The 24,889-nt window shown below is 40.2% G+C and overlaps 1 protein-coding gene and 1 long non-coding RNA gene across 2 annotated transcripts in view; one reads left to right on the plus strand and one right to left on the minus strand.

Annotated features, from left to right (window-relative positions):
- sema6e (sema domain, transmembrane domain (TM), and cytoplasmic domain, (semaphorin) 6E) overlaps window positions 1-24,889 on the minus strand; it is a 197,817-nt gene that overhangs the window by 168,710 nt on the left and 4,218 nt on the right. The window contains 2 exon segments of the mRNA XM_034174361.1: window positions 13,133-13,332; window positions 22,702-22,705. Of these exon segments, the coding sequence (XP_034030252.1) occupies window positions 13,133-13,274 (142 nt within the window). The 5' untranslated portion in view covers window positions 13,275-13,332; window positions 22,702-22,705.
- Window positions 633-19,300, plus strand: LOC117514069. Its single transcript, XR_004561792.1, has 3 exons — window positions 633-800; window positions 16,497-16,502; window positions 19,290-19,300. It is a non-coding gene; the product is annotated as an uncharacterized LOC117514069 (long non-coding RNA).

Below are 24,889 nucleotides of genomic sequence, written 5' to 3' on the forward strand. Positions count from 1 at the left end.
GCCGCTCCTGCCTCTGCTTTCTGTCCAGGTGCTCCTGCTTCATCTCCTCCCTTCTTGTTTGGCTGTTTGTTTAAATAAATATTGTTAAACATAGTCCATGTGTCATCTCCCCTCTTTTGTTACTCCCTTATCGAGCCAGGGGTGTAACAAATGGGGGGCTCCTCCTTTTTAAAATAGGCGATTGTTCATGTGTGGCAGATGTGACTCAGCTTATTTAAGGTAAGAATCCTTTTGGTTCCTTTTGCAAAATGTCATTTGACCTTGATTACTACTGGATTGGTCGACTGCGTTTGTAGTTTCTTTGGTTTGAAGTGTATGAATGAGACTTTTCCTATGTTTTTACGTCATTTGTCTTATGTGGTGTTGTGTGCTTTTGGGGAGACGCAGGCTTGGTTGTGTGGCTGGAGATTTGTTTGGTCCATTGTACGTATTTGTTGTTTGAGACCCATTTGGTAACCTTATAAATTGTAATGTGCATCCTTTGTTAAAAAGTGAGGATTTTCATGGTAGGCTTTAGGCATCATTCTCAAAAGGAGACCAATTACTGGGGTTTTTTTTTAGGGACGGAGGCCAGTGCGGGTTGAAGCATCCCACTCTTATCTTTCCCTTCATCAGCTTGGGGTGTGTTCAGGGCCATTACGGCCGCTGAGAGTAACACGTAATTCCCACCTCCAAGCTTCCAGAAGACTAGGGAGGAGCTAGTCTAGGGATTATTTTGAGAGAATAGCGGAGATCCTCTCTTTTGTTGCGTGTAACATTGCTAAATTATCGGTTAAGCTTCTGTGGTCTCAGATTTGTTTGTTTGTGTTTTTTTTTTGTACAATGGATATAGTGGGAGAATTTGTGGAGTCACCTTCTGTGAGTGGCTTAGATCTTACTAAGCAGCAGTTGGCCTCTATTGGAGAATATTACAAAGTTGAGGTTGGAGACTTGAGGAAAAATTTTGATCATATTAAAGAGAAGCTGAAAGCTGCATTGATTGAGAAAGGTGTGTTATGTGCAGACGCGAGTTGAGGAGCGGACCAGCGTCTGACTGAACCCAGCGCTAAAATAACCAGAAAGCGGTTCCAAAAACAAAACAAATTTATTTCCCTTCTGTGCAATAATTGTGTACAACATAAATGTGCGGTTGTCTGGCTAGGTGAAGGACGGCGCGCTCTCCAGCGCCCAAATGGATCAAAGCCCGACGCTTCTGGACCCAGACTCACCGCCGAACACCCCCCAGGTGGATACGACAAACTGACTCTGTGAAGGATGGAAAAGGTGAGGTAAGTCAACAACTACAACAAATATCCTTCAAAGGCACACACTATCAGCAACACATTCAGGTCTGAATTTAAGCTTTATGTAAATGAGCAGCTTCTCACAACAGGTGGAGGATCATCATTCCGTACGCCACGGCAGTGAGAAGCGAGCTGCACAATTCTCATCAATGTTCAAATATACTGCGTAACAAAATACCAAATTACTGTTAACACTTATTCAGACAATCATCACCTCTGATGTGTGCTGACAGCATGTGTCCCTCACCCGTCCTCCTTCACAGGCACGATGTGTCAAACCCAGGCGCGGTCCTCAGCATCTCACAAACGAACATCACAAGGTCGAGTTCCCGGCAATTCTGCTCGAATCACTCATGGCTTAAATGCATAACGCCATCTCATTATCTGCTTCAGCTGAAAGTCTTTAAGTCTGCACGTGAGCATCATCCACAGGTGCTGCAAGTCATTAGGCCTGCACATGAACATCCTCCACAAGTGCAGCCAATAATGCTGATGAGGGTGAAGGACTCTTCTGCCAGCACCTTCTCCACAGACAAAAACTCAGTTTGCATACCACCTGGAGAGCAAAGAAAAGAAAACAACACCAAAATGTCCAGCCAAACCCCCCAACACACAACAAGGTGTATTGTCTGAACAGGAGGATGTAACTGTTCGTGAGAAAAATTCTGATTTCACATTTGAACAAAAGAGAGAATTACTTATGTTGGAAATGGAGCAAATGAAAATGGCCCTGGAGAGGGAAAGGCTTCAACTGGAGCAGGACAGGTTAAGGATGACTTCGGAGAGGTCTGGTCCAAGAAAGGATTTTGATTTAATTTCTAATTTGCGTCTGGTTCCGAAGTTTGAAGAGAGTGATCCAGACACCCTTTTTCCCTCTTTGAAAGAGTTGCTAATTTGAGAGGTTGGCCTGAAGCTGATCAGGTTGTGATGCTACAATCAGTCTTTACTTGAAAGGCTCAAGCAGCATATTCGGCGCTGAGTGACCAAGAGAGCAGAGATTACAGAACTGTTAAAGAGGCTGTGTTAAAAGCTTATGAATTGGTCCCAGAAGCCTATAGACAGCGGTTTAGGTCATGGAGAAAGGGTGAAAGGCAGTCCAATGTTGAGTTTGCTAAGGATTTGAGCAAACTTTTTAACAGATGTTCTGCCCTCAATGTTACAACATTTGAAGAACTTTGTGCCTTGGTTGTACTCGAGCAGTTTATTGAGTGTCTTCCACCTGGTGTGGCTACTCGTATTACAGAAAGAGGAAAATCTACTGTGTCTGAGGCAGCTACCACTGCTGATGAGTATATTTTGGCTCATAAAGGGAAAAGTAGGAGGTATACACACTGATTTTTCTACTGTCAAACCTATAAGTAACTCCAAGTTTGCAAGGTTTGAGTCGACTAGACCTAATCGGTTTTTACAGTCTGAGTTCTGAACAGTCTTGTAATTACTGTCATGAGAAGGGGCATTGGAAGAGTGGATGTCCTATTTTGAAAAGTAAAGTTGGTCATTTTAGTGCTAAAAATGTTAAACCTGCTGCATTTACAGCCCGGAAGAGGGACTTTTCAGCTTCAGGGATAAAGTTTAAACATTGCGCTGGCTTGGAAGCATTTGTTTCAGATGGTTTTGTGTCTCTTTGTGCTAATGATGATAAAGTGCCGGTAAGGATTCTGAGGGATACTGGGGAACGGATTCTTTCATTCGAGCTTCAGTTTTGCCATTTTCAGAGGAGACTGATACAGGTGACTGTGTTACTGTTAGAGGTGTCAGTTTGGTATGGAGTTAAAACTGTCTCATTAATATTTGTAAATGCACACAGGGTGATCTACAAATAATCATTGATTTGCAAATGTGTTCAGATATCCACAAATGCAAATTTCATATTTGTAACTTGTAAATTGGTCTTTGCAAATAATGTTGTATTTGCAAATATTAAAACTTAATTTGTAAAAAAAAAAAAATTACATTTGTAAAACTGGAAATTGTATTTGTGAATTGAGTTTCAGCATTTGTGGATCACCAATTACACGCATTCATCGCTTTCCTCTGCGACGTCATTTTGAGACATTCTTTTCGCGAACACAGATCCACAAACACAAATACACACAAATACACACGCACACCGGATATCCACTAGATGGCAGTGTGGCAAGCTGAATTATTTTTTAAAATTATGTGTCAGTGAATTTCTTCATGGGAAAGGGGGCAGGGGTGTTAGTGTTGTACTCTTTAACACAGTGGTTCAAATAAGCGTATTAAACAGCATTGCGCCTGTGCATGCTCCGTGACAGACATGCTGCAAAATTCTTCTTTTAAAAACTTGAAAGTTCTAAAAGTTGCTACATTTAGCTAAGCTTCGCACAGGAGCCACACAGCGTCACCGCAGCAACCAACCAGTCCCGCTTTACAACAACTGTCGCAACAGCCAGGCTCCGCGGATCCGAGGAAACTGATTTGACTGTTGACCATAACATTTTATTACAGAGATTAGAGCATGCCATAGGTATTAAAGGCACTGCGCTGCGGTGGTTTGAATCATATTTGTCTAATAGATTACAATTTGTTCATGTAAATGGGGAATCTTCTTCACAGACTAAAGTTAATTATGGAGTTCCACAAGGTTCTGTGCTAGGACCAATTTTATTCACTTTATACATGCTTCCCTTAGGCAGTATTATTAGACGGTATTGCTTAAATTTTCATTGTTACGCAGATGATACCCAGCTTTATCTATCCATGAAGCCAGAGGACACACACCAATTAGCTAAACTGCAGGATTGTCTTACAGACATAAAGACATGGATGACCTCTAATTTCCTGCTTTTAAACTCAGATAAAACTGAAGTTATTGTACTTGGCCCCACAAATCTTAGAAACATGGTGTCTAACCAGATCCTTACTCTGGATGGCATTACCCTGACCTCTAGTAATACTGTGAGAAATCTTGGAGTCATTTTTGATCAGGATATGTCATTCAAAGCGCATATTAAACAATATGTAGGACTGCTTTTTGCATTTACGCAATATCTCTAAAATCAGAAAGGTCTTGTCTCAGAGTGATGCTGAAAAACTAATTCATGCATTTATTTCCTCTAGGCTGGACTATTGTAATTCATTATTATCAGGTTGTCCTAAAAGTTCCCTAAAAAGCCTTCAGTTAATTCAAAATGCTGCAGCTAGAGTACTGACGGGGACTAGAAGGAGAGAGCATATCTCACCCATATTGGCCTCTCTTCATTGGCTTCCTGTTAATTCTAGAATAGAATTTAAAATTCTTCTTCTTACTTATAAGGTTTTGAATAATCAGGTCCCATCTTATCTTAGGGACCTCGTAGTACCATATCACCCCAATAGAGCGCTTCGCTCTCAGACTGCAGGCGTACTTGTAGTTCCTAGGGTTTGTAAGAGTAGAATGGGAGGCAGAGCCTTCAGCTTTCAGGCTCCTCTCCTGTGGAACCAGCTCCCAATTCAGATCAGGGAGACAGACACCCTCTCTACTTTTAAGATTAGGCTTAAAACTTTCCTTTTTGCTAAAGCTTATAGTTAGGGCTGGATCAGGTGACCCTGAACCATCCCTTAGTTATGCTGCTATAGACGTAGACTGCTGGGGGGTTCCCATGATGCACTGTTTCTTTCTCTTTTTGCTCTGTATGCACCACTCTGCATTTAATCATTAGTGATCAATCTCTGCTCCCCTCCACAGCATGTCTTTTTCCTGGTTCTCTCCCTCAGCCCCAACCAGTCCCAGCAGAAGACTGCCCCTCCCTGAGCCTGGTTCTGCTGGAGGTTTCTTCCTGTTAAAAGGGAGTTTTTCCTTCCCACTGTAGCCAAGTGCTTGCTCACAGGGGGTCGTTTTGACCGTTGGGGTTTTACATAATTATTGTATGGCCTTGCCTTACAATATAAAGCGCCTTGGGGCAACTGTTTGTTGTGATTTGGCGCTATATAAAAAAATTGATTGATTTGTATCTGTAACACACAGATCAGTGTCCGCGGACTTATAAAACTTGCATTATGTCGTAAAAAAAAAAGAATGCTTTGCGATAAGCATTTTAAATACTCAGTAACGATCACGATTAGAGTCATCCGGGAGCATATAGTTTCAGCTTGCCACATCAATGAATGGACCCACACTGCCATCTAGTGGATATCCAGTGTGCGTGTGTATTTGTGAATCAGTCGGCATTTGTTTGTGGATCTGTGTTCGCGAAAAGAATGTCTCAAAATGACATCGCAGAGGAAAGCGATGAATGCGTGTAATTGGTGATCCACAAATGCTGAAACTCAATTCACAAATACAATTTCCAGTTTTACAAATGTAATTTTTTTTTTTACAAATTAAGTTTTATATTTGCAAATACAACATTATTTGCAAAGACCAATTTACAAGTTACAAATATGAAATTTGCATTTGTGGATATCTGAACACATTTGCAAATCAATGATTATTTGTAGATCACCCTGCGTGCATTTACAAATATTAATGAGACAATTTTAACTCCATAGTTTGGTCCTATTGAGTGCTCCATTGCATAAGGTTTTTTTGAAATGTGGTCTTGTTGGAGACATTCATCTTGCAGTTCATCCAGCCTTACCAATAGAGGGCGTTGATGTCATTTTGGGTAATGACTTGGCTGGTGACAGAGTTTGGGCTTCTGATTGTCCTGTTAAAGTTTTGGCCCAAATTAAGGAGCAAGATAACTGTGAGCGCGATTTTCCAGAAGTGTTCACAGCTTGTGCGGTCACCAGAGCTATGACTAAGGATAAGTCTGACACTAATGAACATTGTGTATCTGAACTTGTCTTTCATTTACCAGAATCATTTTCAATTTCTCAGCAGGAACTGGTCACTGAACAGAAAGCAGATGCATCTTTGAGTGAACTGTTTGAGAGAGTGCAGCCCACTCAAGAGGCAAAAAGTTCTGCATCTGGGTATTTCCTACAGGATGAGGTACTGTTAGGAAATGGACTCCTCAAGGACTGGACATCTTGGGAACTCCAGTTTTTCAAGTTTTGGTTCCTACTAAATTCAGAATTAAAGTGTTGGCTTGCTCACACAATCAGACTGGGCATTTGGGAGTTAAAAAAAACAGTCATATTCTTCTTTTTTTTTTTTTTTTTTGGCCCCGTTTGAAGCATGATGTTACAGCTTATATTAAGACTTGTCATACATGTCAAGTGACAGGTAAACCGAATCAGGTTATTAGACCTGCTCCACTTCAACCGATTCCTGCAATTGAGAATCCTTTTGTGCATTTGATCATTGATTGTGTCGGACCTTTACCTAAATCAAAATATGGCTCTCAGTATCTGCTGACAGTAATGTGTTTGGTTACTTGTTACCCTGCGGCCTACGCATTGCATAATATTACTGCAAAGTCTATTGTTAGGGCATTAACTCAGTTTATAGCCATTTTTGGTATCCCTAAAGTCATCCAAAGTGACCAGGGTTCAAATTTTTCTTCGCATCTCTTTGCCCAAGTTCTAAAACAGCTTAACATTAAGCACAATCAGGCTTCAGGGTATTATGTACAGAGTCATGGAGCTTTGGAAAGGTTCCATCAGACACTGAAGTCCTTATTGTGCAGAGTTGTGTAAGGATTGGGATGAGGGTTTGCCTTGGTTACTTCTAGCTGCGAGAGAGGTTTTTCAGGAGGGTACTGGTTTCAGTCCAAACGATTTGGTCTTTGGCCATAGAGTACGGGGTCCGTTGGCAATACTTCATGATAAGTGGGCCTCAGATGAACCTCCCTCTAATTTGTTGGACTATGTGAATGGTTTTCACCAACGTCTACATGGCAGATCAATTGGCTAAAGAGAACTTGGCTACCGCTCAGAATAAAATTAAAAGTTTGTTTGATAGACATTCTGAGAAGCGACAGTTCAGTGAGGGGGGATCAAGTTTTGGCCTTGTTACTGGTTGTGGGGTCACCGTTTCAGGCAAAATTTCATGGACCTTATACTGTTGTGAAACAGCTTTCAGATCTCAACTATCTGATTGCAACTCCGGATAGGAAAAAAAAGTCAGCAGCTTTGCCACATTAACCTTCTGAAACCCTATTTTGTCAGAGAATCTTTACAGAGTCAGGCTGGGTCTGTGGATGGGGCTACAGTTTTGACTGTTTGTGCAGTACCTCAGTCAACTTTTCATGGGGAAAAGGTGGCAATGCCAGATGATGGTGTACTTTGTGCTCGCTTGAAAAATTCTGAAACTTTGGAGAAATTGGGTTCGTTATTTGACCATTTGCCTCGTGACACAGCTGGACAATTGGCAGATTTGATTAGAGATTACCATCTTTGTTTTGGGGATACATCCACTAAGACCAATTTGATACAACACGATATAGATGTGGGAAATTCAAAACCCATTCGGCAGAGATTTTTCCGTGTCTCTGATAAAACGCAGAAGGTCATTGATAAAGACGTGAAATACATGCTTGACAATCTTGCAGTTCCCTCTGCTTCCAGCTGGGCATCTCCCTGCCTGATAGTACAGAAGTCAGACAAGGCTCTGAGGATGTGCACTAACTTTCTAAAAGTCAATGCAGTGACAAAATCAGATTCATTTCCGCTGCCGCGTGTTGAGGACTGTCGATCAGGTGGGAGGTGCGCGGTTTGTGAATAAGCTGGATAAGTGGTAAGTGCCTTTAACCCACAGAGCACAGGAAATATCTGCATTCATTACCCCTTCTGGTTTATTTTCCTATACTGTGATGGATTTTGGCCTGAGAAATGCACCAGCAACATTTCAAAGGTTGATGAACTGTGTGAGTGGTCTTAAAGGTTGAGGCATCTATTTGGATGATGTTGTAGTATACAGTAACACCTGGGATAACCATCTAATGCAGCTCTGGGCATTGTTTGACCGTTTAGCCCATGGTAATCTCACTCTAAATTTAGCCAAGTGTGACTTCGCTAAGGCCACAGTAACCTATTTAGGAAAAGTTGTTGGACAGGGTCAAGTCCGCCCTGTAATAGCTAAAGTTACAGCTGTTTCTGAGTTTCCTGTTCCTTCGACAAAGAAGGAACTCATGAGATTTTTGGGTCTCCTGGGTTACTATCATTATTTTTGTCGCAATTTTTCCAGCATTGTTGCGCCACTAACCGACTTGTTGAAATCAAAGTCAAAATTTATCTGGTCTGAGTCTTGCCAGTGGGCTTTCAATGAAGTTAAAGCTTTACTTTGTTCGGCTCCTGTTTTGAGGGCTCCACAGTTTGATCAGCTGTTTAAATGGCATGTTGATGCCACTCATGTTGGAGCTGGAGCTGTTTTGTTACAGGCGGATGAGCAGGGAGTAGACCATCCTGTTAGCTTCTTTTCTAAAAAGTTCAATTCATACTAGCTGAACTATTCTGTGATTAAAAAAAAGGAGGCGCTCGCTCTTATTTTGGCATTGCAGCGTTTTCAGGTTTACATTGATTCAGGAACGTCCCTGAAAGTTTATTGTGATCATAACCCTTTAACATTTCTAAATTCTCTTCAAAACCCAAACCAGAGGTTAATGCGTTGGGCATTATTCTTACAGCCGTATCATTTGGATATACAGCACATTAAGGGCAAGGATAATGTGCTGGCCAACGCATTGTCTCGTGCCCCTTTGTAAAAACCTGTTCCCTTTCCCCCAGGTTGTCTTCTCCTCTTAAATTGCTCCTAGGCGCCAAGGTTGCTGAGGTGGGAGTTGCTGAGCTGGAAGTTGGTGTGGGAAATTCTTTTGGCCGGACAACGCCTCTGCTGATTCTGGACTGTGGGTGCTTTGTACAGCCCAAATGTGAATCTACTCTGTGCATCGATGACTTTGATGTGCCTTCCCTGATCGGTGTTGGTCCTGACCCTGCTGTTGATCGTCTCCATCCTCCTTTTTGCTGCTGTGGTTCTTCAGTTGGTCTCCTGAGCTGGGTCTCAACAACGCCCTGACAATGTTGTTTGAGTAGAACACATTGTCTGGCCTCCAGGAGGAAACTTAGATCAGTTGACTGATCTTAGTTAGGTTGTATGGTGGGTCAATTTGGGGATTTTGTAGGGCCCTACGAGGGTCCCTTTTTTTTGGGGGGGGGGGGGGGGGGGTGTCACAGCCCTGGCCTGTGTTGTTCAGGGCTTGTTTGTCTTTGTGGTGGCTCCTGCCTCTGCTTTCTGTCCAGGTGCTCCTGCTTCACCTCCTCCCTTCTTGTTTGGCTGTGGCTCCACCTGTGTCTGATTGCAGCCTCATTAAAATCTGAGTGCAGGTGTGCATGGGGGCTCTCCTCCTGTCTCCACCAAGCACTCAGGGCTTGGACTGTTGGAGCCCTGCTGAAGCCAGCCATGGACTTTTATGCTTTTCTGTTTATTTAATTAATTTACACTTCCATACACTACACGCACTGCAGCACTTGCACACATACTGACTTACATGTTCACGTTATTTTGTTTAAATAAATATTGTTAAACATAGTCCATGTGTCATCTCCCCTCTTTTGTTACCCTTATGGAGCCAGGGGTGTAACAACACGCACACAGACACACAAATACAGCAGGACTAATTTCTCTGATTTTTTTTTTTTTTTTTTTAGGACAGAAGAGAGATGATTTAATTGAGCTAACTGACAGTGCTAGTTCTTGTAACATGCAGCACGCTTGCGCGTGCACACACATGCACAAAATCCACTCCGCTGTAAACCATGTGGATGCATGAAAAGCTGATGTGATTTTTGGCTGGACTGAGGAACTGCACAAAGCCTTGTATTTTTTTTTTATGGAAGTCAGAAGTCAGTGCACAGCATCACGGACTACACGTCACAATTTGAACTTTAGCAGCAATGGAACACCAAAATGTAAGTCCCTTTTCTGTTGTTCATGAATTAATAGAATATCAAATGACAAGGATCTATTTCAGCCATTATATAAAACAAATAATAAGCCAACAGGTCTGACTATGAGCCCAAAACTGGCAGCAGCTTTCATATTTGGGTGATACTGTAAGTTTGTGGGTTTTTATATATATATATATATATATATATATATATATATATATATATATATATATATATAGCCATATAATAAATTAATTAACCTTGTTTGCTCTGTCTGTAAAGGATTATCAGACCTGTGTTTTTCGGACCAGTACTTGCACCTCAGCCTGATACAATCCCTGGCAAAAATTATGGAATCACGGGCCTCGGAGGACATTCATTCAGTTTTTTAATTTTGTAGAAAAAAGCAGATCACAGACATGACACAAAACTAAAGTCATTTCAAATGGCAACTTTCTGGCTTTAAGAAACACTATAAGAAATCAGGAAAAAAAAAATTGTGCCAGTCAGTAACGGTTACTTTTACCAAGCAGAGGGGAAAAAAATATGGAATCACTCAATTCTGAGGAAAAAATTATGGAATCATGAAAAACAAAAGCACGCTCCAACACATCACTAGTATTTTGTTGCACCACCTCTGGCTTTTATAACAGCTTACAGTCTCTGAGGCATGGACTTAATGAGTGACAAACAGTACTCTTCATCAATCTGGCTCCAACTTTCTCTGACTGCTGTTGCCAGATCAGCTTTGCAGGTTGGAGCCTTGTCATGGACCATTTTATTCAACTTCCACCAAAGATTTTCAGTTGGATTAAGATCCGGACTATTTGCAGGCCATGACATTGACCCTATGTCTTTTTGCAAGGAATGTTTTCACAGTTTTTGCTCTATGGCAAGATGCATTATCACCTTGAAAAAATGATTTCATCATCCCCAAACATCCTTTCAATTGATGGGATAAGAAAAGTGTCCAAAATATCAATGTAAACTTGTGCATTTATTGATGATGTAATGACAGTCATCTCCCCAGTGCCTTTACCTGACATCCAGCCCCATATCATCAATGACTGGGTGATTCTTAGACTACGGGCACTTATTATGTCCTTTGATCATATTGTATGAAAAACTGAAAAAAGGGGAAATTTCACACTTTTATAGTTATCTTTACAATCAAAGTGTTAAGAAATTTGTTCTAGTAGTCTGTGATGATTTTTTCACCTTTTTTCAGCATCATTATATGCAAATATTGCCATTTTGTGCTTGTCCCACACCCAGACTTTTGATCTTCAATGATAAAAATGAATGGTAAAGAAACGTTTTTTCTAATGTTTTAAAATATCTCTGACTAAAATATCAGTAAAATAATCAAAACATAATTGGGGTATTCAATGTCATACAACTGTGATTTTTTTTTTAAACAAAATGTAGTTGTCCCACACTATTGCCGTAATTTCCACCACAACACTGTAATGTCCCTTTAAACAGTTTGTATGAAAGATTGTTTGGGTAGTTTCTATGGAGATAAACAGTGACATCAGAGCACATGTATATAGCGCCAAATCACAACAAACAGTTGCCCCAAGGCGCTTTATATTGTAAGGCAATGGTGTGGTGGAAATTACATTTACAAGGCCAATAGTGCCCGTAGTTAAAGAATCACCCGACTGTGGAAATTTACATGTTCTCTTCAGGCAGTCATCTTTATAAATCTCATTGGAACGGCACCAAACAAAAGTTCCAGCATCATCACCTTGCCCAATGCAGATTCGAGATTCATCACTGAATATGACTTTCATCCAGTCATCCACAGTCCACGACTGCTTTTCCTTAGCCCATTGTAACCTTATTTTTTCTGTTTAGGTGTTAATGGCTTTCGTTTAGCTTTTCTGTATGTAAATCCCATTTCCTTTAGGCGGTTTCTTACAGTTCGGTCACAGATGTTGACTACAGTTTCCTCCCATTCCTTCCTCATTTGTTTTGTTGTGCATTTTCGATTTTTGAGACATATTGCTTTAAGTTTTCTGTCTTGACGCTTTGATGTCTTCCTTGGTCTACCAGTATGTTTGCCTTTAACAACCTTCCCATGTTGTTTGTATTTGGTCCAGAGTTTAGACACAACTGACTGAACAACCAACATCTTTTGCAACATTGCATGATGATTTACCCTCTTTTAAGAGTTTGATAATCCTCTCCTTTGTTTCAGTTGACATCTCTCCTGTTGGAGCCTTGATTCATGTCAGTCCACTTGGTGCAACAGCTCTCCAAGGTGTGATCACTCCTTTTTAGATGCAGACTAATGAGCAGATCTGATTTGATGCAGGTGTTAGTTTTGGGGATGAAAATTTACAGGGTGATTACATATTTTTTTTCCCCCTCTGCTTGGGCTAAAGTAACCGTTACTGACTGCCACAATTTTTCCTGAGTTCTTATAGTGTTTCTTAAAGCCAGATAGTTGCCATTTGAAATGACTTTAGTTTTGTGTCATGTCTGTGATCTGCTTTTTTTTTCTACAAAATTAAACAACTGAATGAACATCCTCCGAGGCTGGTGATTCCATAATTTTTGCCAGGGGTGGTATTTGTCTGTACAGACCTCAAACTCTTTTAATAGTCATTTAATATAAAGCCTGACTGAACCCTGTACATTTGAGAAGCTAAAATTAAAATTGCTGCTAATTAACTGATTAATAAAAAAAAGCTATTCCAATTTATCTATTCATTTCAGCACTAAAGTCTCCTTTTACCTGCAAGATCTTGCAAATTTACATTACTTTTCCAGACATGATATAAAATCTAAGTCTTCACTCTGTATCCAATGGGGCTGAGACTTCTTTTTTGCAAGTTGTTGCAATTGCTACCCAATTTAACTTACCCTTATTCACACACAAAGTCAACCAAACAGAACAAAAGCAGCAATTGTTGCAGCAAGCAACTAAACAAATTTGTTTGGCGTAAACACAGTTAACCACTGCAGTCTCACTCAAACATATTTCCATGCCAAGACAAACACTACAATGACAAAGTGAATCTTTTTTTTTTTCATTTACTGCAATAAATAGTGGCAAATAAACTTACATTCTCTGCCCACAGTGGTGATTGGTTCTAGGTCTTGGGGAAATGGTGTGGCTCCTGAGGACAGCTGTGTTAAGAAGGCGGTTAAGGTGACGGCCAAGACCGCTGGCAAGAAGGGCCGAGGCGAACTGGGCACCAGCCCCATGTTGGCACAAGATGAAACCTCACCAGAAACACATGGCCCAAAGAAGATTCACCTCCACCTAAAATGAGACATTATAGCAACAGCATAAGCATGGCTGGCACAATCTTTTTCAGTGTTAACAATTCTGTGTACACATTACACAAAGATTTACCAATACAAGAGCCACAAGGAAAAATAGCTGCTCATTTAGAGAGAAATTCTGTCAAAACTAGTACAAATGTGAAAATTTAATTTCACTCTGCCTGTGCTCCTGTGCACATAATGTGTAAATGCATCAATTTTTAGATTTCTAAGTGACCACAATGAAAGTATGTTGAAGTTTGCCATCTGAAATCTTTACATTTATTTTAAAATGTGAGTGCACGCATAGCTACTTCAAGAAGTATGCAATGACACAGCACAGACTGTTAGTGATAGGAACCCAGTAATACTGGAGTTAGCATATGTATTAAGGGCACATATTACAGGAAAAACACTTAAAATAGAAGTTAACAAAATGGACAAAGACTGTAACAAAGTTATTGTGAAATAATGCAAGTTATGTACAAAAAGTGTGCAACTGTAACAGTAACAACTCAAACAGTGTGGTACTGTACGGTAAATCTGTCTGGAACGGGCAGTTCTCAAAAAGTGAGTGTCTGTGTAAGGAGACTGGTACGGGAAGCCATCATGACAAGTCAGAAAGAGTTCTAAGCATCTTAGGTTGTGATTATTGGAATTACGCATAGCGCAACTTTTATGTGTTACATCACCAGTACAGATCGAGTGGAAAAGAAAAGATTTCAATGGCCGAAAATAGATCAAATTGAGACTCGTGTGTTGTATGCGCCTTCTGAGAATCTGGACAACTCGGGTCGCCATATCAGATCCAAGGCAGAACTGCATGTTGATCTGACACAATTTTTACACCGGATGCCCTTCCTGACGCAACTCCATATTACATGGAGAATGAGCAGCTGAACCAGGAACCTTCTGCAGTGGAAAGAAGCGCACTTAATGCTGCGTTCACACATAACGATGCAAGTCACGAATGCCACAAAGTATACATTCTTGGCAGCTGATCATGAATATGATGATTTGGGGCAGAGGTGTCAGGTGTCCTCAGGAACTGCTGTAACCTGTTACCATGCCTTACGATTAATGGCACGTGTTGATGGAGAATTATCATGAATTCTGTCATGTTGTGAATGAGGTGAATAGTCTCCACACACACTCCATATTCTTCCTACCGTCAGATGCTGAACAATTCAGATCGCTCCAGTTTGCTCCTTAAAAGCCACAGCAGAAGAACTTTGTGACTGCATGCTTAGTTGGGCTCTGTGCCATGGAGTGGCGCAGAAAGGAGGAGGAGACTAAGAGAGCCAGATGTGTGGCTCCATGCGGTTGTCGTCTCACTCGTTTGCCCAAACATCACGCACAGCAGGAGCAGGTGGAACACCTGCAGGAGGACGTTGATGAGCATTGGAACGAGACTTTTAGCCAACTTGGCATCACTGTCGTTCTTCGGCATGCTGCAGCAATGAAAGCAGGGTTTAATTGTGGGCACATCAAATAACGCTGTCACGCTCTATTAAGGATCACCACTAATCAAGACGGATCAACAAGCTCAGTTGCAACCTCCACAATGTGAGGCGAAATGAGGGTGGTATGTGACATTCGTGGAAGATTTTTTGACAGCCAAAAACATGCTCCACGAAAATCACAAATATCATGCACCAACACGCATTATTAAGAAACCTATTCCGATGTGTTAAGTCACGTTAAAAATGTCAGGAATGTGCCAAGAATGATGTAATTATGATATTCGTAACACGTCTTGCCTATGTGTAAACGCAGCATAACCGCTTGGCTGCCACCTGCCCCACATCCCTCTACCAGTCATAATTCCAAATCTGGTATGTCAGCTGTCTGTTTTAATGCAACATCATCCATACCACTGTTTACAGCAAAAACTCAAAAAGCTCAAATGGAAACACAAACAAGAATATACAATGAAAGATGTGTGATAAAGTGGAGGCATTTGCTAGGCTAGTTCAGGTCTGGGAACATATGCTGACATGGCTGCATTCGCCACAGAAAAACTGTGATTTGAATCATGGTGTTTAAGTTATGGACTGGATCATTATTCCGATCAGCAAAAAGGAAAAAAAGGAAGACAACTGGTGCCATTGCCTGTGGTACCATTGACTGTGTGCTCACTTCAATAATGCATTTTGTTTTTGACACAATTTTGGTTTATCTGTTTCCTGTTTCTTCATCTTCGTAAATCTTTGTAAAAACCTTGTAACTATTAGAACAGGGGTCACAACCCTGCTCCTGGAGAGCACCTGCCCTGCATGTTTTACACATCTACTTAAGCCTGGTTCACACGACAGGATTTTAAAATTATCTTTAGGTTTCCAAAACCTGAGAGACCACACATGTGAAGATAAAAAAAATCATAGCTCTAACAGGTTTGGTCGTACAGTGTGTGGTGTTCAGCCACACGGTAAGAACAACAACACCACACGAACAGATTTCATGCACGGACATTCACAGCTCAGACAGGAAATCTCGCAAAATCTCTCGAGATTAAACTTGACTTCAGAGTAAACAAACGAAGGTACTTTGTGGACTATTTAAAACAGAGAGGAAAAAACGATACAAAAAGAAAAAGAAAAGGCGTTCTTTAAAGGAGTGGAGACAGCGCGACCACCAGACTTTCTGGTAAGTCAGAACAGCTGTTTTGATTTTATTTTCAGCTCCGTGTGTTCATCACCTCACTTTCTGATTGGCTGAACGTCATATTCAGCAGGCTGCGTGCTTGTTTTGGTCGGAGGACACAACACACACTGCGATATTGGGCCAAAAAAATCCAACATATTGAATATCCCCGATTTGCGATCAGAGCGCTCCTGACGCCTTCCGAGCAGATCAGAGCACTCTGAACACACCACACATGGCAGGAATATCTGATAAGATTATCTTTAGCGTCATCACGATTGTCGGGGCGTCCTTAAGATTGTCGGAAGGGAAAGATCGGGTCCGATATCGGCCTAATTATCCTGCCATGTGAACCCGGCCTTACTTAAGTCACACCTGATTTTTTAAAAGTGGTGTTTTCCAGCTCTTGATAGGCTGAGCACACCTGTTAAATTGCCTGAGAGTGGAACAGCGAGAGTTAGAAAACATGCAGGGCAGGTGCCCTCCAGGAACAGGGTTGGTGACCCCTGTGTTAGAAAGCAGTGGGTCACCCCTCTGAGTCTGATCTGCTTGAGGTTTCTTCCTCAAGCAGACCAGGTGAAATGTGGGCATCCCCTTTGCCTTTTCCAGTTCTTGGGGTCCTCAATGGTGAGGCACCTGCACAGAGGATCATGCTAACAGAAAATCACCACATGAGTGCAGAAGCTGATGTTCTCTCAGAACATAAGTGAAACTCCTCATTTCAGTAACCAAAACTTTGACACAATGTTATTCCAACATACAGTAAGACAAGAAACAACAAAACACTGCAGAATTGGACCTCCAGTCTCCTGGAAGTGTATCACATCAAACCGGTCTGTCCAGCGCCCTCATGACTCCATAAGCTCTTCACAGACATCTACCAAGGCTGCATATAAATGTTAAAATTTATTGTGATCTTTGTCATTAGTCAAAGAAGTATTAGAACTATTATATTCATGTAAACATGATCCAATACTCAACAACTACTGCATACTGCATTTGTATTTTCCACATCAGATGTCCGATGTTCCAGGCCTTTCAAAGGAAGACTGGCTGACAGAGAGGAAGCGATTCAGTCTGTAGAGTTGTAAATTCAGCAAAGACAAACTTCATCAATGAAACTGAAAAGATCTTGCAGTAACACAGATAACGCAAAAACTAAAACATCAAGCAGTGATGTCATCGAGAGATGCTGCAGTGTCCCTGTCCCAAGTTAAGTCAAAGTCACAGAGTACTAAAGAGAACTGTTCCTCGAAAAAAGTTCACATAAAAGTTGGAGTGAAGTGTCTGTGTGGGAATAATTAACATTGCTCCATGTTGTGCAGGCTGGATTGTGGAGAAATGTTAATTCTGACATCTGTTTTCCTTCTGAGGAGAAACAGGCGACAGATGGTGGGCACAGGGATATGTTAAAATACACTTAAAGTTGCGATGACCTGTACAAGCTGGGAGCTTACTAAGGGCAATGTGCCCTCAGTGGGGGTTCTTTTAAGACATTAAAGTGAGCACTGTTCTACTTTGCAGTTGTACCTGGGCCATGTCTTTTACTATAAGTGCAGGCAGAAAAATAAGAGACATGAACTGTCATCAGTATTGATAGTCTGCTTCATTTAATTGCAGGAGAGAAAGCTGCATTGAGCAGAGAGGTCAGGCAATGATCATAATGCTATAAATCCAGGGGAGTGGGCCGGTGTCTGCTTGTGTTTACTTTGTGAATTTACAACATCTTGTGTGGCCTCCCTTAGGCGATATATGAGGACAAAACACCTGATGGATTAGATTCGGATGCCAATTTGGCTTCTTTTTCTCTACCAGGCAGAAGGGCCATTTCAAACACATTTTACAGTGTATTTGTGCCAAGAGGCTGATTTAACATCAGGAACAAGAAGAACAAGATCAATAAGAACACAATGATAAATTTGACAATGACAACAAATAAAATAACTAAAAACTTCATAGTTGGGTTCAGTGAAGCATAACTTTGTTTTAAGGATAATGTAAATAAATAAATAAAATATTGAACTCAAAGGGAGTTCCAAACTCATGGACAATATATATATATATATATATATATATATATATATATATATACACACATATATATATATACATATATATATATATATACACACATATATATACGAGGTCTGTGCAAAAAATATATGGATTTGATTCATATGTTTTTACGTCAGCCAAGCTTGAACCTTCGTGCGCATGCGTGAGTTTTTCCACGCCTGTCGGTTGCGTCATTCACCTGTGGGCAGGCTTTGAGTGAGCACTGGTCCACCCCTCTTGTCGTTGTTTCATTGCGAGAAAATGGCGGAATGATTTGGGCTTTTTTTCCATCAGAATTTTTTCAGAAACTGTTAGAGACAGGCAGCTGGAAACCATTCGAAAAATTTATCTGGCTTTCTGTGAAAATTTTACGGGCTTCACAGAGAATAAGGAGTGTTACTACAGCTTTAAGGACGGCCCACAATGGCGCACGGTGTGCCGCACTCCGAGCCGCCATCGAGAGGCAGAAACCACCACATCATTTCTAAACGGATCGCTGTGTGGAGCCGGGACCGTAAAAAGCCCGTAAAATTTTCACCGAAAGCCAGATAAATTTTTCGAATGGTTTCCAGCTGCCTGTCTCTAACAGTTTCTGAAAAAATTCTGATGGAAAAAAAGCCCAAATCATTCCGCCATTTCCTCGCAATGAAACGACGACAAGAGGGGTGGACCAGTGCTCACTCAAAGCCTGCCCACAGGTGAATGACGCAACCGATAGGCATGGAAAAACTTCATGTATGCGCACAAGGTTCAAGCTTGGCTGACGTAAAAACATATGAATCAAATCCATATATTTTTTGCATAAAATAAAAATGTTGGATACTTTTCTCACAGACCTTGTATATATATATATATAATAATAATATATAATAATATATATATATATACACACACACACAGGTAGTAGACCTGTTCAAAATGTCAACCGTTACAAAATCTTTTGGGCCACATGTTGATCTTGTTCCACTAATAAAATGAGAGATCTGTATCAAATTTTATTGTAATCGGACATTGTTTAGGGGTCCCCCACAAAGCAACAATTTTCCCCAAACAAGCAATGTACAGTAGTGTTCAGAATAATAGTAGTGCTATGTGACTAAAAAGATTAATCCAGGTTTTGAGCATATTTGTTATTGTTACATGGGAAACAAGGTACCAGTAGATTCAGTAGATTCTCACAAATCCAACAAGACTAAGCATTCATGATATGCACACTCTTTAGGCTAGGAAATTGGGCTATTAGTAAAAAAAAAGTAGAAAAGGGGGTGTTCACAATAATAGTAGTGTGGCATTCAGTCGGTGAATTTGTCAATTTTGTGGAACAAACAGGTGTGAAGCAGGTGTCCCCTATTTAAGGATGAAGCCAGCACCTGTTGAACATGCTTTTCTCTTTGAAACCCTGAGGAAAATGGGACGTTCAATACTTTGTTCAGAAGAACAGCGTAGTTTGATTAAAAAGTTGATTGGAGAGGGGAAAACTTATACGCAGGTGCAAAAAATTATAGGCTGTTCATCTACAATGATCTCCAATGCTTTAAAATAGACCAAAAAAAAAAAAAAAACCCAGAGACGCGTGGAAGAAAACGGCAAACAACCATCAAAATGGATAGAAGAATAACCAGAATGGCAAAGGCTTACTCATTGATTAGCTCCAGGATGATCAAAGACAGTCTGGAGTTACCCGTAAGTGCTGTGACAGTTAGAAGATGCCTGTGTGAAGCTAATTTATTTGCAAGAATCCCCCGCAAAGTCCCTCTGTTAAATAAAAGACATGTGCAGAAGAGGTTACAATTTGCCAAATAACACATCAACTGGCCTAAAGAGAAATGGAGGAATATTTTGTGGACTGATGAGAGTAAAATTGTTCGTTTTGGGTCCAAGGGCCGCAGACAGTTTGTGAGACGACCCCCAAACTCTGAACTGAAGCCACAGTTCACAGTGAAGACAGTGAAGCATGGTGGTGCAAGCATCATGATATGGGCATGTTTCTCCTACTATGGTGTTGTGCCTATATATCACATACCAGGTATCATGGATCAGTTTGGATATGTCAAAATACTTGAAGAGGTCATGTTGCCTTATGCTGAAGAGGACATGCCCTTGAAATGGGTGTTTCAGCAAGACAATGACCCCAAGCACACTAGTAAATGAGCAAAATCTTGGTTCCAAACCAACAAAATTAATGCCTCGCAGATGTGAAGAAATCATGAAAAACTAATTACTAGTTTAGTGATTCACAGGATTGCTAAAAAAGCAGTTTGAACATAATAGTTTTGAGTTTGTAGCGTCAACAGCAGATGCTGCTATTATTGTGAACACCCCCTTTTCAACTTTTTTTTACTAATAGCCCAATTTCATAGCCTTAAGAGTGTGCATATTATGAATGCTTGGTCTTGTTGGATTTGTGAGAATCTACTGAATCTATTGGTACCTTGTTTCCCATGTAACAATAAGAAATATACTCAAAACCTGGATTAATCTTTTTAGTCACATAGCACTACTATTATTCTGAACACTACTGCAGTAATCCAATAATTCCAGTAATGTTCTCCTCTGGGTGATCAATCAACCACCACTTTTTACGATTAGAAGTCATCACATGCACCTGTAAAAGAAAACAATGGCATCAGAGTCTTTTCCTGTTAGGGTGACATTGCCTTGCCAGCGGATGGAGAGGAAAACGTGTCACTCTGGGGGACCTCTAAATCTTATCTGATTGAGTTCAAATTTGGTCTGCACCTATAAAACCCCAAGTGGAACAAAAACAACAAGTGGCCCGAAGTCTCTCACAACTTTTATTTCTTTCACTATATAACATGAACAGCTGTGATTGACTGATAGATAGATAGATCGATAGATAGATATACACATAGACACAAATACATGCTGTATTTTCTGGGGTTTAAGTCACATTTTTTTTTTAATTTGGTTGTTGGTTTTTTGTTGTTGTTTTTTAACTAGTTTTTGAGGCCCTGCAACTGATACTCCAGTGCGACTTACAGTATATACCAAAAAATCACAAGTTTGCTATTAATAATAGACATAATATCCATTTACATAGGACTTTCCCAGGAATCAAAGTACTGAAAAAATTAACATAAATAAAAGAAAAAGACTGAATAATAAAAAATTACACTACAAAGCTGCACAAAAATCACAAATTAAAGAGCTCATAACACAGAGACATTACCAATGTATAGTCCAGAAAATATGGTGTCTATATATGTAGTGGACATGTTATAAGGCCACCTGTCCGTGTCCTTGGATAAGACACTGTATTTTCTGGGGTTTAAGTCACATTTTTTTTAAATTTGGTTGTTGGTTTTTTGTTGTTGTTTTTTAACTAGTTTTTGAGGCCCTGCAACTGATACTCCAGTGCGACTTACAGTATATACCAAAAAATCACAAGTTTGCTATTAATAATAGACATTATAATATCCATTTACATAGGACTTTCCCAGGAATCAAAGTACTGAAAAAATTAACATAAATAAAAGAAAAAGACTGAATAATAAAAAATTACACTACAAAGCTGCACAAAAATCACAAATTAAAGAGCTCATAACACAGAGACATTACCAATGTATAGTCCAGAAAATATGGTGTCTATATATGTAGTGGACATGTTATAAGGCCACCTGTCCGTGTCCTTGGATAAGACACTGTATTTTCCCAGTCCACGCAGCTGTAAACGTGCACCAGCCTTGCTTGAGGAAGTAATCGTCAATGGTCTGGTGTACATTCCAGGTGGAACTGTGATCCTCAAACTGTCACTTTCATGGCCAGTTTTCATTGTGCAAGTCAGGGGATGATACATGAACACTTCCAAGTCACTGAATATCTCTTAGACTTTTCTGACCTCAATCATTCAGAAATACAAAATAAAAATCAAAATAAATGAAAAACAGAGTGACTGTGCAAAGAGGAAACTCATGAGGAAAACCAGCAAGACATTCATGACAGCTTTAAGTAGTTTTGTAGACTATTGTAGAGGGTAGGCATAGTACAACTTTTTTTTTTATCACTTGTCAGCTTTAGAGTTTAAAACATTTAGCTTTGGACTAAATGTCCAAAACATATTCAGCGATTTGAAAATATTCACTTCACCATTCATCTGACTTGCCTCAAGGAAACTGGCCGTAAAGGTTTTGAATTCGTCGTTATAATTTAGAAAAAAACTGCTCTATCCCAACTTTTTTGGAATGTGTTACTGCCCTTAAAAGCAAGAATTGATGTACATTAACAAATAAAATGAAACTGACCAGAAAAAACATGAAATATCTTGAGTCCATACGACCTGCAAGAAATGGAAGTCAGAGTAAATGTAATAATCACTCCTTTTTTTGTTTTAAATTTGCATTTTCCACATTGAACTTTTTCTTTTTTACGGTTGCACATACAAGACTGAAATTAAGCATATTATTAAATATTCTTATTCTATAATATTGGTTCATTCATATTATTTCTGAACATTTTCAAATCTGTATTTAAATCATAGGGGTGCCAATCAGTGTGACCAAGACTGTAATTTAAAATGTAATTATCTAATCAACATAGACAGATACACTGCTATATGAGCTGAGGTATGTGCAGGAAATTATTAAACAAAAAGTAAAATTATATGATGAACGTCTTCTAAGTTCTGTTGTCCCAGAATAGTAGAGGGCACAGGACTCATCACCATACTCTGAAAAAGATAACTGGAATTAAATTGAGTGTGAGAAGACAGCCCTCTGGCACTGAAGCAACATTTTATCGAACCAACAAAAGAATGCAGATTAATTCATAACCTACAGGGTACACAGCTTAAAAAACAGAACTAAGTACAAGCCTAAGATGAGAACAGCAAAGTAACACATTCACAGTGAGTGGAAGAGCTTCTGCAAGATCAGTTATACAGACTAATACTCAAGCTTACATTTCAGTACATGCAAAGACACAGGCGACCACACACTCTCTTGAAGTCTTTATCATTTCCCAGAGCTGTGACTGGAGACATTTAGTAAGCTTTACAGTATTAAAGGTACACAGCTCAGTACAGCAACATGGAAATCCCAGACCACAGAGTGAAGGGGTTTTGACTCTAATCTGTATCAAATTCAGGATTAAATAATTTATTATTACAACACTTAGAAAACTGTTTCAATAACAGCACACTCAGACACACCTACAGTGCATAGTATTCACAGCACTTCACTTTTTCCACATTTTGTCATCTTACAGCCTTATTTCAGTATGGAGTAAATAAATGCTTGGTTTGTTAGACTGTTTTAAATATTTAAGAGCACTGTATGTCTGTTAACGACGTTTCACCCTAAGACCTGGTTCACACGGCAGGACAATTAGGCCGATATCAAACCCGATCTTCCCTTCCGACAATCTTAAGGACGCTCCGACAATCGTGATGATGCTAAAGATAATCTGATCAGATATTCCTGTCATGTGCGGTGTGTTCAGAGCACTCTGATCTGCTCGGAAGGACGTCAGGAGTGCTCCGATCGCAAATCGGGGATATTCAACGTGGGATTTTTTTGGCCTGATATCACAGCATGTGTTGTGTCTTCCGATCAAAACGAGCACGCAGCCTGCTGAATGTGATGTGCAGCCAATCAGAAAGCGAGGTGAGGGACGTACGGAGCGGAAAATAAAATCAAAACAGCTGTTCTGACTTACCAGAAAGTCCGGTGGTCGCGCTGGATCCACTCCTTCAAAGAACGCCTTTTCTTTTTCTTTTTGCATTTTTTGTTTTAAATAGTCCACAAAGTATCTTCCGTTTGTTTACTCTAAAGTCACGTTTAATCTTAAGAGATTTTGCGAGATTTCCTGTCTGAGCTGTCAATGTTTGTGTGTGAAATCTGTTCATGTTTGGTGTTGTTGTCCTTACCGGGTGGCTGAACACCACACACTGTATGACCAAACCTGTTAGATCTATGATTTTTTTTTATCTTCACGTGTGTGGTCACTCATGTTTTGGAAACCTAAAGATAATTTTAAAATCCTGCCGTGTGAACCAGGCTTCAGCATCTCACCACAAATAACCCACAAATGAGATATACAGTGGGGAAAATAAGTATTTGACCCCCTGTCAGTTTTGCAGGTTTTCCCACCTACAAGGAATGGAGAGGTCTGTAATTTTTATCATAGGCACACTTCAACTGTGAGAGACAGAACCTGCCGTCATGCCGTCATGGTTTAAAATCCTGCAGGGCAGCGAGGTCCCCCTGCTCAAGCCAGCACATGTGCAGGACCGTTTGAAGTTCACCAGTGACCATCTGGATGATGGTCCACACACGACCATGGCAAGTTGGAAATGGCAAGTTTATCAATAAACTTGCCATTTTTATCTTTCCCTTCACATCTTATCAGTCTTTTCCAACATGTTTAGTTTGCTTGTATGAGGTGCACATTCTGCAGCTTCACAGAAGAAAACCATGCTGTCTGGGAACCATTAACTCCAGCAATTTACCTTAAACACACACCAGATAAAACTGCAGAGGGACACAATCACATATACAGTTGTATGTAAAAGTTTGGGCACCCCTGATGATTTCCATGATTTTCCGTTATAAATCATTGGTTGTTTGGATCAGCAATTTCAGTTAAATATATCATATAACAAGGGTCAATGACCTTACCAAACCAATTTTGTGTTCCAATAATTAGTACTAAATGTATTCAAATCAATAAAATGACAAGGGTGCCAAAATTTATGCACCTGCCTAATTTTGTTTAAATAATTATTGCACACTTTCTGTAAATACTAGAAACTTCATTTCACTTCTCAAATATCAGTGTGTTCGTCTGCTATATGATATATCCATCCATCCATCCATTTTCTTCCGCTTTATCCGGAGTCG

This window comes from Thalassophryne amazonica, chromosome 7, assembly GCF_902500255.1.
Source record: "Thalassophryne amazonica chromosome 7, fThaAma1.1, whole genome shotgun sequence".
NCBI classification, from domain to species: domain Eukaryota; kingdom Metazoa; phylum Chordata; class Actinopteri; order Batrachoidiformes; family Batrachoididae; genus Thalassophryne; species Thalassophryne amazonica.